General features: G+C 46.4%; 1 protein-coding gene across 1 annotated transcript in view; it reads right to left on the reverse strand.

The window, feature by feature from the left end:
- The window catches only part of LOC121156233 (arachidonate 5-lipoxygenase activating protein), a 34,178-nt gene that overhangs the window by 9,864 nt on the left and 7,034 nt on the right, over positions 1-17,280 (reverse strand). Inside the window, exon 3 of the mRNA XM_040979827.1 lies at positions 1,588-1,658. Coding sequence (XP_040835761.1) covers positions 1,588-1,658 — 71 coding nt within the window. The remainder of the gene's footprint in view (positions 1-1,587; positions 1,659-17,280) is intronic.

Raw genomic sequence — 17,280 nt, forward strand, 5'->3', positions numbered from 1 at the left:
TCTGGGCCTGGCATCACGCCTGGCACTTTCTGCCTTCCAAACAGTAATTGTCAAATGGCAAAGAGTCAAGTGGCCAAAGGAGACACTGAGATTTGAGAATAGGTCTTTCTGGTCTCAAAACTTTACCACTGCCACTAGCCCCATCATTATGAGCACGTGCTGAGCTTTGATTGTCAGATTGAACCACAAGCACGTGCCATTTCTGGGGGTCACAAACAGCCAAATCCTGGCAGTTTTTAGTACTCAATCTACTGCTCACCAACATTGCATTCATGGCTCTGCGTTATCTCACTTGCTCGTCATAGGAATATGGCTGGGTGGACAGGGATTTTGTTTCATAACAAGGAAACTCAGGCTTAGTGAGCTGCCTGTGTTACACCCCAACAATGAACATCCTTACACTTGCCTCCAGTTTGTCACTCCACAACTTGCAGTTCTTGCCACAAACTCGCCTGCTTTCTAAAACACCATTACTATGCAGAGGGCAAGTGAATCAAGCCAAAAATAAATAAATAAATAACACTACGAAACTCATCCTGCTTTCAAGATCACCAAGACTTTGATAATCTGCCTTGGACAAAGTTTTGCCTGACTTTCCCATCTGAGTGGCTCATTTCTCTGACAATGCGTATCCAACTGAACATTGATCAGGCAAAAAGCGGTTGCACGCATGGCCTTTCTGCAGGCAATAGTGAGGGCTTCACAAGGGGACCGGGGCTGCAGGGAAGTAGAAATCTGAGCTCCCGCATGCTGGAGCTTGAGCAACACACTCATCCCTGGGAGCTTGGGTTCCTACTTTGTAAAATGAGGGTTTGGGGGCCAGGCACAATAGCCTAGTGGCTAAAGTCCTAGCCCTCCATGTGCCAGGATCCCACATCAGCACCAGTTCATGTCTTGGCTACTCCACTTCCCATCCAGTTCCCTGCTTGTAGCTTGGGAAGACAGTGGAAGATGGCCCAAAGCCTTGGGACCCTGCACCTGCATGGGAGACCCGGAGGAGGCTCCTGGCTCCTAGCTTCGGATCAGCTCAGCTCTGGCTGTTATGGCCACTTGGGGAGTGAATCATCAGAAATCAACTCTGGGAGTTGGTCCATCCTTCCAACTTGCTGATGTCAAGAGTCTGAGCCGCTGATAACATGGGATATGCTGGGGACCCAGAATCCAGCCTGTGGTGTCATAGACACGAGTCTAAAGGAGCGTCACCAGGCTGGAAACTTATTAGCACAAAAGCCAAGTGACAGCAGTCCTGGAAATAGATCCCACTGGCACTCTCCTTTAGAATGCCCTTGCATCCCAGCTCACACTGCTTAAGGATTCTGAGTCACATTCAGCCTTAAACCACCCTTGTCAGCACAGTAGCTCTCAGCCAACCACCAGGGAGCAAACATTAGCAATGCATTAGCACACCGTTCTGCACAGGCACAGAGCGTGCCCGGAACACAACATTCTGAGGGCTCTCCTCTCTCCTGGGTTTGGCAGACCTCAGCTGGAGGTCAGGCAATGTCTTTGCAACGAAATGTCTGCCCTTTGAACCTCTGCAAAATGCACATGCCAGAAAGAGCACACACAATGAGACCGTGGACTTACCTTGACTGCACAGTAGCCCCGCACTCCAGAGCACCACCAGGAAGGTAGGATAGGCATCAACGCAGTTTTGGCTGGGGTTAAATCAATAGGAAGGAAACCATCAGAAAACCTCCCTGCTGCAATGTGCTCTGAGAATTCCTCTAAATGTCAAGTCAGTGGTCATCATCATACAAGAGGTGCAGACCCCAGGCGTAACCCCACTTCCACCTACCTGCCCAGCAAGGTGCGGCTGCCACACAGGGAACAAGCAATGGTGGAAAGCAAACAGGTGCTCAGAAGCCATTTGCTCTGTTCCTACAGTGGAGCTGAGCAGAGCCTTCTTTGCTTGACACAATCACTCCAGCAGGTTTCCTGTTCCTTAGCAGTGCTGACTCATTTCTTGGAATTGAAAAATGAGCAGTGCAGACAGTAGGGTGTGGTTTAGTCTCCTGCAGGAGCAGGGTCCAGCTAAGGAAACCTTGAGGTCAGACATATATCAGCCCCAAGCTGCAGGCCAGGCTCTACCAGGAAGCATAAGTGATTTGAAGCAAGGGTCAGGGAGGTAGATGTTTGGAGCAATAGTTAATATAAAAATGAGATGCCTGCAGTCATGCCACGTAGCAGTAATTGTGTCAAGTTCCAGCTCCCCTTTTAATTCTGGCTTCTTTCTGATGCACACCCACAGGGAAGGAGCAGGTGACGGCACAACTACTTGGGTCCCGTCACCCACATGGGATACTCAGAGTAAGCTCCAAGCTCTTGGCTTTGTTCTGGCCAAACCCCAGTGTTGCTGTGTGTATTTGCAGACTGATCAGTGGATGGAAGTTAGTTTCTTTCTCTCTCTTTCTCTCTCTCTCTCTCTCTCTCTCTCTCTCTCTCTCTTAAATAAGATTAAATACATACAGAGCCCAAACTCTTGGGTCATCCTTCTCTGCTGGGTTGAAAATGAAACAGCTGGACACCAATCCATCACTGTGATACAGGGTGCAGGTATTACAAGTGGTAACTTCCTGCTATACCACAATGCCCACCTCCTCCACCCTCACATTTCCTTTAAATTCACTATATTCTTGCATGGACACAAAATGCTTACATGAGTTTCCTTCTGCTCCTGTAAAAGCTGGCCACAATACTCTGGCTTTAGCACAATATAGATTTACCATATCTTGGGTTTGGAGATCAGAAGTCTGAGGTGGGTTTCACTGGACAAGCCTCAAGGTGGCAGCAGGGCTGTGCTCCATCTTGGGACTCCAGTAGGAGATGTCATTCTCCTGCCCCTCCAACTTCTTTACATCACCCACGTTCCTGCGCTTGTGGCCCTCTCCAATGTCAAAAGCAACAATGGTCATTCCAGTCTTTCCTCTGTGGAGTAACTCTTCCCATCCACTCTTCTTTCTCCTTATACATTTCAAAGACCTCTGTGGCTACATGAGATCCTGTTCAGACAATCCAGAATTATCTATTTTAAGGTTGTGTGGTTAGCAACCAGAAATCTTCCTTGCCTTGCAGCATAACATATTCATAGGCTTCTAGGATTAGGATCTGGGTATGTGTAGAGGACTGTCTCTGACAACTAAGTACTGGGTGTTCTCCTGAGGAGTTGACAGTGCAGGAGAAAATGACAAGCATGCACATCCATTGAAAGGAACCTAAGGGGCTGGATCATTGGCTCAACCGGCTAGTCCTTCATCTCCAAGCACAGTATGCCATAGGGGTGCTGGTTTGTGTTTCAGCTACTCCACTTCCCATCCAGCTCCCTGCTTGTGAGAGGGAAAGCAGCAGAGGACAGCCCAAAGCCTTAGTCTGCTGCACCCATATGAGGGACTCAGAAGAGGTTCCTGGATCTTGGCTTCAGATCGGCTCAGCTCTGGCTATTGTGGTCACCTGATGGAAGAGTGAACCAGCAGATGGAAGATCTTTGTCTCTGTCTCTCCTTCTCTCTGTAAATATGACTTTCCAATAAAAATAAGTAACTCTTTTTAGAAATCTGAAAAGAAAGTAGGACCGAGAGAAGATGGCCGACGTAGGAGGAAGGCTGTGAGAGAGCGTCCAGTGAAAGAGGGATAGAAAGTTACAGAAGCAGCAAAGTGGAACAGCAGGGAATCGCAGGGAGAGGTCCGTGAGGCTCCCTGGGACAGTGTGGAGCCAAAAAGATCCACACAACTCGGAAGAACAGCGAGAACGGAGCAGGGCAAAGGTAGAGAAACCGACATCCCACTCCAGACCTGCTGAGTCACTTTTGAAAGCGGCCTGACGGGAGACGCGGACAGCCCGGAGGCGGGGAGATCGGGCGGACCGTCGCCGGCGGGAGGCGGAGGCAGACTGCAGCGGCCGGACGTTTGGTGAGCCGGGGGGTTGACGTGGTAGCCTCCGCATTCCTTGACCCCCTACTGAGGGTCCAGCCTCTGAGAACGCGGGGCAGAGAGACTGAAGCTGTCGGGTTTATGCCTTGGGAACTACGCACAGTGGTGTTGGTGGCTGAGGGGGCACCAGGAAGGCGCCTCGGATGTTCCTACACTGAGAGGGCCAGTGCGTCTCAGTGCGCAGAGGCTGCTGGTGAGGATCTGGAGTCCTCCACATCCTGCCTGGTGGAAGCGCGTTAACATCGGGAAGACCCTGGTCGCTGCGCCGAGCGGACTAGGCAGCCCCGCCTGCAGCAGCCGAGCGGATTAGGCGGCCCCGCCTGCAGCAGCCGAGCGGATTAGGCGGCCCCGCCTGCAGCAGCCGAGCGGACTAGGCGGCCCCGCCTGCAGCAGCCGCCTCCACAGCGCAGGTGTCAGATGTCAGGAGAGCTTTGAGACTTGGGAAGTGTAGCGCTGTGTGTCCCCGACACGCAGGTACCACTCCCATAGGGTGAACTGCTCACCCCTCGCCTCCCACCCCACAGTTCTGAGCGTGGGCGACCCACCAGGAGAGCTCTGAAAACTCCTGCATCACACTGACACGGTGCGAACCTGCCGTGAAATAATAACAGGGCGCCTGGGCCACTCCCCCGCTAAGGGCCGGTGTGAGAGAGCCACACAGGAGCAGGGGCTCTGAACACCCACACACCACGAGTGGTGGATTCACTGCACAAGAGCCACGCCTGGAAAGTGCCTCACCCACAGTCCCGTGTGTGGGAGACGCACCAGGTGGGCTCTGAAAAACCTTGCAGTCCCTGACACGGAGAACGCAGGGAGAAAGCACATAAAACCTTCTAAGTCCTGTGGATTCCCGTGCAGGGGGCACACCCAGAGAGCGCCTCCATCCCTCCACGCCCTGGGGTGTCACACCTGTTGAAGAGGTGCCCAGAGTGTGCCTGGAATCCACTGGGCCCCCAAGGTGGTGCTCTTCAGCCCCGGGCCCTGAGAACGCACCAACGGTGCCTTGAAAATTACCACGCCCGGCAACACCACGCCTGCAGGCTCCAATCTCTACAGGAAAGCACCTGACAGCCCCTCAACACACGGGTTCATTTGCCCCACCAGAATACACCAACGCAATGGGAAAAACCACCAGAAAGAGCTCTGCTCCAGATGAAAGAGCCAGCACCCCACCAAACATGGGCCAAAAGCCATTATCAATATCGGCGATGCGAGATGAAGACATGGACGTGTTACCAGCAAAGGAATTGATGAAAATAATGCTAAAATTTCTCAGAGACGTGGACACAAAGCTGGAAGACTACCAGAACCGCATAATCACCGAAATACAACAAATCAAAACCAAACTGGATGCCCAAGAGAATAAGATTGAAAGCCTCATCAACAGAATAAATGCGGCAGAGGAAAGGATCTCTGAAACAGAAGACACACAAAATGAAAGTGCCCAGCGAATTAAACAGCTGGAGACAAACCTCAGCAAAACTAATAAAATGATGCAAGAGATGAAGGATTACCTTAGAAAACTGAATATTCGGATCATCGGCCTCCCTGAGGGAGTAGAAAGAGAATCTGGGATGCAAGCAGTGCTTGATGAAATTATACAGGAAAACTTCCAAAACACTTGGAACACGAATCCACCCCGCATACAGGATGGACAGAGAACTCCCAACAGACATGATCCAAAGAGATCCTCACCCAGACACACGGTGCTCAGGTTCTACTCCAATGAAGACAAAGAAGGAATCCTGAGACAAGCACGAAGTAGAGAAAAGATCACATACAGGGGAAAACCCATCAGAATCACTGCTGACTTCTCCGAAGAGACCCTACAAGCAAGGAGAGAATGGACAAAGATCTTCCAAGTCCTGAAACAAAACAACTGTCAACCAAAAATAATCTACCCAGCAAAGATCTCATTTGTATATGAGAACGAAATCAGATACTTCAATAGCAAAGAAAAACTAGAAGAATATGTCTACACAAAACCAGCTCTGCAAAGTCTCCTTAGAAATGCACTAGTCCCGGACAAAAAGGAGGCAAATCACAAACAAAGCTGGCAAATAAGAAGGTCTCCAAACTAAAAGCTGCACAAACAAGACAACTACATAGGCAACAACACACACACAACACAATCACATGGCAGGGCAAAATTGCAAACTCTCAATTTTAACTCTCAACACAAATGGTCTAAATTCACCAATCAAAAGACAGAGATTAATAGAATGGATCATCAAACAAGACCCAACCATCTGTTGCCTACAAGAAACGCATCTAACCAGAAAGGATGCAAAGAAACTGAAAGTGAAGGGATGGAAAAAGATATTTCACGCCAATAGACGAGAAAAAAAAGCTGGGGTAGCTATCCTAATTTCAGATGAAATAGATTTCATTCTAACTAACATCAAAAGAGACAGGGAAGGCCATTTTATACTGGTGAAAGGAATGATCCATCAAGAAGCAATCACCATCATTAATGTTTATGCACCGAATCTTAATGCACCTAGTTACGTAAAGCAATTACTTACAGACTTAAAGGAAGACATAGACACCCGCACAATTCTTGTAGGCGATCTCAACACACCTCTAACAACAATGGACCGGTCCACGAAACAAAAACTCAACAAAGAAACAACAGAGCTCACACAAACAATAGAACAACTAGACTTAGTAGACATATATAGAACTTTTTATCCTAAGGCCACAGACTATACATTCTTCTCAGCGGTGCATGGCACCTTCTCCAGAATCGATCACATGATAGGACATAAAGCGAATCTAAACAACTTCCAAAACATTAGTATCATACCATGTACCCTCTCAGACCACCATGGGATGAAACTGGAAATCAACAACTCAAAACTCCCCAGGAAGTATAGGCACTCTTGGAAATTGAACAATATGCTATTAAACGAACAATGGGTCAGAGAAGAAATTAAAGATGAGATCAAAAAATTCATGGAAACCAACGAAAACTCTGATACAACATTCCAAAACTTGTGGGACACCGCCAAAGCAGTGCTAAGAGGTAGATTCATTGCAATCGGAGCGCATGTCAAGGCCCAAGAAAGACGCCAAATACAGGAACTAACCACACACCTCCAGGATCTGGAAAAACAGCAGCAGAAGAGTCCCACGCACAATAGGAAACAAGAAATCATCAAAACAAGGGAGGAGATAAACCAAATAGAAATCAAAAAAACTATACATAAAATCAACAAATCAAAAAGTTGGTTTTTTGAGAAAATAAACAAAATAGACACTCCACTGGCCCGATTGACCAAAAAAAAAACAAGAGAAAGTGAGAATCAATAGCATTAAAGATGAAAAAGGCAACATAACAACAGACACTGCAATCATTAAGAAAATAATTAGAAATTACTACAAAGAACTGTACTCCCACAAATTTGAGGACCACCAAGAAATAGAAAAGTTCCTGGACTCCCACCACTTACCAAAACTCAGTCCGGAGGCAACTGCAGAATTAAATAAACCCATAACCGAGGTAGAGATTGAAACAGTCATCAAGGATCTCCCAACGAAAAAAAGCCCAGGCCCAGACGGCTTCACTACAGAATTCTACAAAACATTCCGAACAGAACTAACCCCAATCCTCTACAAGCTCTTCAAAACAATAGAGGAGGAAGCAACCCTCCCAAACTCATTCTATGAAGCCAACATCACCTTAATCCCAAAACCGGACAGAGAACCATCAGAGAAGGAAAACTACAGACCTATCTCTCTGATGAACATTGATGCTAAAATTCTCAACAAAATCCTAGCCAATAGAATTCAAAAAATCATCAGACAGATCATTCATCCGGATCAAGTAGGATTCATCCCTGGAATGCAGGGATGGTTCAACATTCGGAAATCCATAAATGTTATAAACCATATCCAAAAACTGCAAAACAAGAACCACATAATAGTTTCAATAGATGCAGAAAAAGCTTTCGACAAAATCCAACACCTCTTCATGCTAAAAACTCTAGCCAAAGTAGGCATAGATGGGAAAATCCACAACATAATTAAAGCAATTTATGAAAAACCCAACGCCAGTATCATACTGAATGGAGAAAAGCTAGAACCCTTCCCACTGAGATCTGGAACAAGACAAGGGTGCCCGCTATCACCACTGCTATTCAACATAGTCCTAGAGGTACTAGCAGAGGCCATAAGACAAGAAAAAGAAATCAAAGGCATACGTATAGGAAACGAAGAAGTCAAGCTTTCACTATATGCAGATGACATAATCCTATACATAGAAAAACCAGGAGAATCAATACAGAAACTGCTAGAACTTATACGAGAGTTTGGCAGAGTGGCGGGGTACAAAATTAACGAACGAAAATCAACAGCCATAGTGTACACAAATAACACCAAGATGGAAGAAGATCTAACCAACAGGATACCATTCAAAATAGCAGAGAGAAGTATGAAGTATTTGGGAATAAATCTAACCAAAAGCGTAGGAGACCTATTCGAAGAAAACTACAAACTATTTAAAAAGGAAATTGAACAAGACCTCAAAAGATGGAATAACATCCCGTGCTCCTGGATAGGCAAAATCAATATCATTAAAATGTCTATACTACCACAAGCAATATACATTTTCAACGCAATTCCAGTCAAATTGCCCGAAACATTCTTCACGGAACTGGATACAATGATTCAAAAGTTCATCTGGAAACACAAAAAACCACGAATAGCTAGAACCATCCTGAAAAATAAGAGATTAGCAGGGGGAATCACAATCCCGGACCTCTGGACATACTATAGAGCAGTGGTTATCAAAACAGCCTGGTACTGGCACAAAGACAGAAAAGAAGATCAATGGAATAGAATAGAAGCACCAAAAGGGAACCCACACAAATACAGCCAATTAATCTTTGACAAAAAGACCAATGATAGCTCAAGCAAGTGGGAAGGCCTCTTTAGTAAATGTTGTTGGGACAACTGGCTGATAGCCTGTAGAAACAAAAGGATAGACCCACATCTATCACCATACACTAAGATCCAATCTACATGGATAAAAGACCTAAACCTACATCCAGAAACCTTCAAACTCTTGCAAGAAAATGTAGGAAATACACTGCAAGACCTAGGAGTAGGTTCCGACTTTCTAAGAAGGACACCAAAAGCAATAGCAGTTGAGAACAGAATAAACAAATGGGACCTCATCAAACTAAGAAGCTTCTGTACAGCAAGGGAAACAATCAACAAAGTAAAAAAGCAACCCACAGAGTGGGAGAAGATCTTTGCACACGATATAGGCGATAGGGGGCTAATTTCCAGGATATACAAAGAACTTCAAAACAACCAAAAAACCAAAACAAACAAGCCACTCAAGAAATGGGCAAGGGAAATGGGCAAACATTTCACAAAGGAGCAAGTCCAAATGGCAAACAAACATATGAAAAAATGTTCCAGCTCCCTAGCAATAAGGGAAATCCAAATTAAAACATCGATGAGGTACCACCTAACACCAGTAAGATTGGCCCACATAAACAAGAACACCAACGACGCTTGCTGGCGAGGATGCGGGGAAAAGGGAACCCTACTCCACTGCTGGTGGAGCTGCAAATTGGTACAGCCTTTATGGAAATCAGTCTGGAGAACACTCAAACAACTCGGAATCTGCATGCCATATGACCCAGCAATAGCACTCCTAGGAATATATCCAAAACACCTGTTTTACGACAAACCAACATGCATCCCCATGTTCATTGCAGCACAATCAGTAATTGCAAAAACATGGAAGCAACCGAAATGCCCATCAATAGAAGATTGGATAAGAAAGCTTTGGTTCATCTACTCCATGGAATAATACTCAGCTGTTAAAAAAAACAAAATGCAGTTCTTTGTGGCTAAATGGGCACAACTGGAAACTATAATGCTAAGGGAAATGAGTGAATCCCAAAAGATTAGATACCACATGTTCGCCTTGATTTAACCTGTAATTTATTGTTTGGTTGTTTGTTATTTTTTGAACGTGTCATTGATGCTGTCTCAACCCAGATGTTTCGAAGAATGGAACTTGCATTATTTTTAACATATTGTTTACCCAATACTATGTCAATTAATTCCATAATGTTGTATATTGATACTGAGGCCTTGTTGGGGCTTTTAACCGACCGGATCTTTACTCTGTTAGACCTATCTTCAGACCATAGAAGGTCTCCCCAGGAGGCCACTGAACTTATCTGGACAATAAGACGCTGAACTTTATGCTAGGCATGTGTTTGCAAGCAATGAATCTCAACTGAACTTGAACTATGGTAATGCAGCAAGGTGGAGGAATCCACCATGGGGGGAGGGGTATGGGGAGGGGTGGGGGGAATCCCCAGCGCCTATAAAACTGTACTACACAATACAGTGTAAGCAACAATAAAAAAAAAAAAAACAAAAAAACAAAAAAACAAACAAAAAAAAAAAAAAAAAAAAAGAAAGTAACCTAAGACATGAAAGGTTTCAGTGGAATCTGCCAAGATCCAGGAGGACGGCAAGGCAAGACAGCATAAAGGGTGCTATGCTAGGATCTAGACCATATCTTACATTAATTAGTCATTAGTCAAAGGCAAAGCAATCCCTCTGGATTTAGCTTCCTTGCCTGTAGCATTGCGACACTGTTCCTTAACTTTAAGATCCCTTGGAACTGCCAGAGCTGAGATCAAATACAGTGATTGTCAAAGTGTGGCCCTCCGGAACAGCAACATCTACGTCACCTAAGTACTTTCTTAGAAACAAAAATATCTATGCCCACCTTAGACCCACCGCTGTAAAAACTCCGAGAAAGGGGCTCAGCATGCTGTGTTTGAATAGTCTCCAGGTGATCCTGATGCATGCTGAATGTTGAGAACCACTGGTTCAAAATGATTGACACTACACAGGTAATAGCAGAGAAGCAATTTTCAAACGGCTCATTGAAGAACACACTATATCTGAGAAAATATAATACCCAATGCTCTTATTGTCCAAAATTGGTAAATGCCAAATAGCTCCCCTGCTTCTTTTTCATTCTCATGTTTCTGGGATTTCTGTCAGTTTTTAAGCAGCAATGCAAAAACAGAGAAAAAATATTTAATTTGCCCAAGGGATTTGCTCTTTGGAGAGAACCATCCAGCAACATAACATCGGATCATGTCTCCTATCGTCCCTGCTGTTATTTCAAGCCACTGGGTTCCTAATCAAACATGCTCCATCTGGAGTTGAATGAAATTCTCCAAAGTGTAACAAATAGGCTCTGGATTGAGTGAGAATGGATTTGTCCAACATTTCCAAAAGCCCTATTTCTTGCTCTGGCTCCAAATGTTCCCTCTCCCCTTTTAGAACTCCCAGTGCAGCTTCCATTCCAAGTCCATGCATAGAGTCCTTCCTTGAGAAAGGCTCTGTTCCCTCCCATCAGCAATGTGACTGCCTCGTGCCATGGCAGCTCATGGCTGCTCGTGTGCCACTTAGCATTCACGAGGCCTGCGTCCAACACCAGAGCTGCCTCTTGTGAGATGTGTGATTGCGGATGTGTTCTTAGCCTCACGGAGCCTCAAGGTGCTCATCTTTAAGAGGAGCTGGAGACATCAGCCATTTCTTTCCCAGAATTCTGTGAGAATCAAGTGAGCTGGGGCACCATGTGACTCACAGGGCACACATGATAGAGGGTAGTTTTTACTGTTTCCACAGCTTCCTTCTTAGCCCCCAAGAGAGAATGTCTTTCCTATAGATACACTCTTATTATGGATTTTCTTCTGAAGATATTCATGCCACTTCTTAGTTGTTTAAAATTTATTTCCTTTTTATTTCTTTGAAAGGCAGAAAGAAAGTGAGAAAGAGAGCTTCCCGTTCATTCCCCAATTGCCCATCAGCAGCTGAGTCTGGGCCTGGCCAAAGTCAGGAACCCAAAACTCAATCTGGGTCTCCCTAGTGGGTGGCAAGGAACCAAGTACTTGAGTCATCACAACTACCTCCCGGGATATGCATGAAAAAGAAGCTAGAATGGAAATAGAGCCAGAGCTTGAATCCAAGCATTCTAAAATGGGATGCAGACACCCCTGGCAGTGTTTTAAGCGCCTTGCCAAACATTCGTCCTGTGTCATGGCTCTGCAAAACAGAACTGACAACCCCACTTGACTCTCTCTTCATAAGATCCACATAGGAGCTGCTTAGCAGATGTTGCAGCATCTCAGTTTGATGCACTATTGATGTTCTCAGGAAAAACTGACTCTTGGCCCTTTTGGCTTTCTCCATTTCTGAGAATGATCTATAGAAATGCTTTAATGTTTTTGCTAATTGGCTTGAATCAATTTAAAATAAGGAAATGTTAATATTGACACTGGTCAATAAGAGCACTGTAGTTCTATTACCTTCAAACAATTTTATAAATCTGTACCACTTGAATGTGAGCCTAGAGTGGGTGCCAAGAGATGCAGCAGAGAAGCAATGTTGAGTGACATTTCCCAAAACGTATTTTGTGAGACACTAAACCCTTGATATGCTCTGAAAAGGGGCAGAGTGGGACCTTGGGGAAAAATGCTCAGTTTAATAAGATTTCCTCTTCTTGCAATCAAAGGGCCCCTTTGCACATTAAATATGCTCAGAAACCTGGCCACAAAGAACTTGCTCTTCCCTGTAACACCTGTTGGTAGTCCATGACCCTTGGCTCCATGGCACACATCTGAGGGAATTCTACATCTCCAGAGACCACTTCCTCATTGCTATCCATGCTTCCCTGGATAGCTAACCTGAATTCGCCTGACCAAACCAAACTTCAGCCAAGGCTATTCTAGCTGCATTCCTCAAGTGAAAACAGAACATCAACCTCCATTTTATACACTTCAACAGTCAAGGTCAGATTCTTTCAGCTCTCACCCCTGACTCAGCTCTGGCATGGTGGCAGACAGGTGATGAAAGGAATCAAAAATCAAGGCCGAGTCTGAGTTAACAGACAACCCTGACAGAGCTGTCCATAAGTCAACTGCCTCAGATTCTCGAGCTGTCTTTGTCAGCTGCCAGTCATATTTTAGGCTGAAAAACACACATCCACCAAGATCGTGCATTGTTTTTTATATATATAATCTTACTTAGTTAATTACGATACAAATGGTCAAGGGCTATAGGAAAGTGGGTGATACCATTGTTTCTACGCTAGTATCATCATTTTTTCCCCCTGTATCTGGGGTCAGGGGAGAAACAAAGGGAAAAGCCCCACCTGGCCTCCCACCCATCCCAGGTCCCTGATGCGAGGCACACTCCGAGGGTCCTGCTCAAGCAGTTTTGATAGTTAAACAGTTATGAATTGCTGCCAATCTCGCCGTTCCAAGCACAATGAAACTATTCAGAATCCACTGGCTGACATAGTCTCTTCATGGCTAAGAATCTGAAATCAGCAGTTCAGTTGGAGGGATCTCCAAAGAAACTTGATCTGATGTGATCCCAAACCTGATTCTTGTGTGTGCTTGCCAGTACAGGGTCCGGCACCGTCCATCACCCCAATGCATATGTTGGTCATTGCAATTGCTGGGTCAGTTCTGCTCTCAGCCCTGTCTTCCACGTGTACCAAGTATTGCCATCCAGCTGGATCCTACCCATCATACTCGGCAAACCTCATACAAACCAGTGGGAGCTGCAACCTAGTTGGGGTGACTCTACATAACCCCTATCAGGCCAGCCCCTTCCCTGGTTCCAATGCATGTCAGTATGCACAGACTTGTTTAGTCTGTCCCACATCCCATTTAGCATGTCAATGGGCATTGAAGCCTAGCTTAGCCCAACAAGCCCTACTATCCAGCCACACACATATAGGCAAGTGCCTTTCTGTCTAGCCACCCCTGTCCCTGTCCTGGTTTTCATGCTCTCCAGTGAGAAGTGCACATTATTTCCCTCCTAGGCCACTCCCTCTCCCAGGTTATGCACTCTCCAGGTGGTTCTGGCATTTAACTTGACAGATTTAGCCTCCAGTGCCAGCCTCTGCCATCTGATGCTGCAGCAAAGCCCAACCAACCCTCACCCACTCTAATTTTTGCTTGCACCAGTCGGAACAGTCAGTCCAACCTGGCTTATCCCTTTTCTAGCTCACAAGAGGCCCACAGGTACTGTAGCCCTGCATGGCCTGGTCTGTCCCCATCCCAACTCACACTCTCTAGTGAGAGTGGTTGTCCAGCAGAGGAGCCCACAATTCCCCTGCCGGCTTTACCCCCTCCCTCCTTGGTTCTTATATATGCTGTTTGGGCATTGTGGCCACATCTGGTATGTTTCTCCTCACCTTGGCATTCAATAATGTGCACTGGTATGTGTTGCAACCATACCTGGCCTGACCCACACTCTATTCTGGTGCTTGGATTCGCCATCAGGTGATACCAACTAGTTCAGCCTGGTCTGCCACAAACCTATGCCAAATGTATGCCAGTGATTATCTTTCTCTGGCCTTGTCTGGATTGTTCCCTGCCATGGTTGTTGTGCTCACCTGCAAGGACTGTGCCCTGACAGAGGAGTTTCCCAAGCTCCTCCATCAGAAACTCTCCCTATGCCAGATCTTGCACATACTGGTGGGTCCTACTTAGTCCACCTCTTGTCCTGGTAGAAACAGTGGCCTTTCCTTGCTGGCCTTCAATCCATTTCAGTTCTTATTGTTGGATGTTTCAGCCCAGCCAAGGCTCATCTATAACCAGACACTGCTCACACATGGCTCAGTAGGGGCAGAGACCCAGCCTAGTCCATCCTACATCCACCCAGGTTTTCCAGAGCACCAAATGGTGCTGGTATCGAGCTTGGTTAGGTGTACCCAGCCCCAGTTCAAACTTGTACCAAGGGAGATTGCAGCCATATGCAGACCAAAACGCAGCCCCCACTCCAACCCCGCACTCACCATGGGGAACCCCAACCCAGCAAGGGTGTTCTTTCACAGCTCCCCAACCAGGTCTATTCCCTGCCCTACATTACACACGTGCCAGTGGTTACTCTGACCCAGTTGGCTTAGCCCCTAACCTGTCTCAGTCTTTGCCTTCGATGTTGTGGCCTAGTATCCCTGGCTCATGCAGACCAGTTGGTATAAGAGCCTAGTTCAGCCTGACATGTGCTTCCTCCTGATTTCTACTCTTCCCTGTGAGTTGAGGCTTGCTGGTCCTGCCTGGTCCGCCTCTTGCAGTTGCAGCTCGGCCCACCCCACATCCTATTTTAGGATGCATATTTAGGTTATGCTGCCTTGATGTGCCCAGACTATTGTCGGTACCTTTATCTGTAAGTGATGGCAGGTTCCATGGTCACACCTTAGCTTAGCCCATCACCACCCCAACTCGCAAGCTAACCAGCAGGACTTGTATTTCCACAGGGTTCTGCCCACACTTCCCCCACAGAATCTATCCCTGGAACTGGTTCTTTAGTGTGCTGGTTATTGTCTTGACCCTGCCAAGTGTGACCCGTCCACTGTTCTACCACTCAGTCAGGTACTGGTACCTAGCCCTGCCAGACAGGCCCCCATCCTTAGCCTTGGTGTGGGCTGGTGTATGGCAGTCAATGATGCTCTACACTAGCAGCCTATCTCAGGATTCCCAATTGGGCTGGTGAATCAGTCTGGCCCAAATAGATCTTGTGGACTCTCCCCTCCAAACCACCAAGTCTCAGTCCCTACCCTTGCCAGAAACTTCCATGACCACTTTGCTGAGAATCACTTGAAATTCATCCCTCACCTACACTCACACTGGCCTTATTCATGGATGTTCCTAGGTAGCATTACATATCCTAAAAACCCCAGAGCTCGCCACTAGGCAGCCAGCAGGCAGAGCCTCACGTCAAATAGGCGCACTGGCCACACAAAGCCTAGGACTCGGTCACCACCTGTCTGCAGTGACTTTGGTCTGAGTCCCCAGCATTGGGTCCAGCCTGGCTGGGGCACCCCCCCCCCCAACCGCCACACTGCAGGGAGCTGCTTTTGCCCAGCCCCATAGCCAAACTAAGATCACTCATTCTTTATGCCATTTTCCCCTCTATTTAGCCACAGCCTGTAAACATGTATGATCCTACACTCAATCAACCAAAATTTTTGATCATGCAAACTTACGACAGTTGTATTTATGCATGAATTATATGCAGTGCAGGCAATCCTTTCATGTATCAAAAGTGAATAAGCCTTCATTTCTTAGATTTTGGATAGGAAGATTAGATACCAGACCTTGTCTTCCTGTACTCTCATAGGGATTATCTTGTATTTCCTGGAATGCTTCTAGAGATTCCCAGAGAAACCACGTAACTACCTTCATGGTAGCTTCCTAGAACCCATGTGCCTTGGCTTCTGCCAGCATGCAATTTCCTGCTGTGCCAAGTTTCGGCCCTCTTTCACAGACTTTGCAGATTGGTGGATACCATCGTTGAGCCAGGGAGGAAGTGGTATTTTTAACAGAACCACAGGCAGGGACTGAGCAACTTTTGTCTTACACAAAGTTCTCCCCTCCACCACCATCTTACTTCCTACCTCTCCCTGCGATTACATCCTTTTCCTTCCCTTCACCCAGAGGCAACGAGGCAAAGACAAGTGGGCTTTGAGACCTGAACTATGGCATTTGCTCAGTGGGGACACTGCACAGCAGCAGTAGCCCCCAACCTTGCTCTCATGCCTCTCCCTACCATCCCCACGAAGCCACACAGCACAACCATCAACTAAAGAACGCTTGAGCAATTCAGAGACTGGCATCTAATGAAGCCAGGTGTAAACTCTATGGTTTCTTAGCAACAGCTGACTCACCCCTGGGAGCATATGGCAGGAAGTGAATGGCCCGGTCTGCTCCATTTCTCCTTGATTGTCTGCGAAGTGGAAATTCATCTTCTACCCAAAGACAGTGAAATTCCACTGTCTCTTCTCCAAAATGGGAGCAATAGGGGTCCGTAAGAACACCAGGGGGCTGGTGAGAGCACCACTCTCTGGGCAGAAGGAAGTCCCTCTTCACCAATGAGCAAAAGAACAGTCATGCTATCTTGGGAATCTGTTTCCAGAAAGACTTTGCCCTTACACCTGAACAGGTCTGCAAAATGCTATAGGCTCCAGTCTTGCAGACCAGGAATAGCATGCCAACATGTCCCAGCTGAGCCTCTATTTAAATACATTACACACAAAGGAAAAGCAAGTGTTTGAATAACACACATTGAAATTTGCATGTACTCATCATTCTTCCCCAAGCTGGACAGTTCATTTTCTAGCAACGTCTATATTCAAAAGGAAATACTGGGAGACAGAAACGCCATTGCACCATGTCCTGTTCTTTCTGCTCTTGTCCTGGTTGCTCAAGGAGACCCCATTATGAACTATACTGACATCACCACCAGATTTCTACCCAGGAAAGCAAGGGGCAGGAGAGCTGAGGGCTGTGAC

The sequence above is a fragment of the Ochotona curzoniae genome, unplaced genomic scaffold (genome assembly GCF_017591425.1).
Source record: "Ochotona curzoniae isolate NIBS_2020 unplaced genomic scaffold, NIBS_Ocur_1.0 contig_3332, whole genome shotgun sequence".
Taxonomy (NCBI): domain Eukaryota; kingdom Metazoa; phylum Chordata; class Mammalia; order Lagomorpha; family Ochotonidae; genus Ochotona; species Ochotona curzoniae.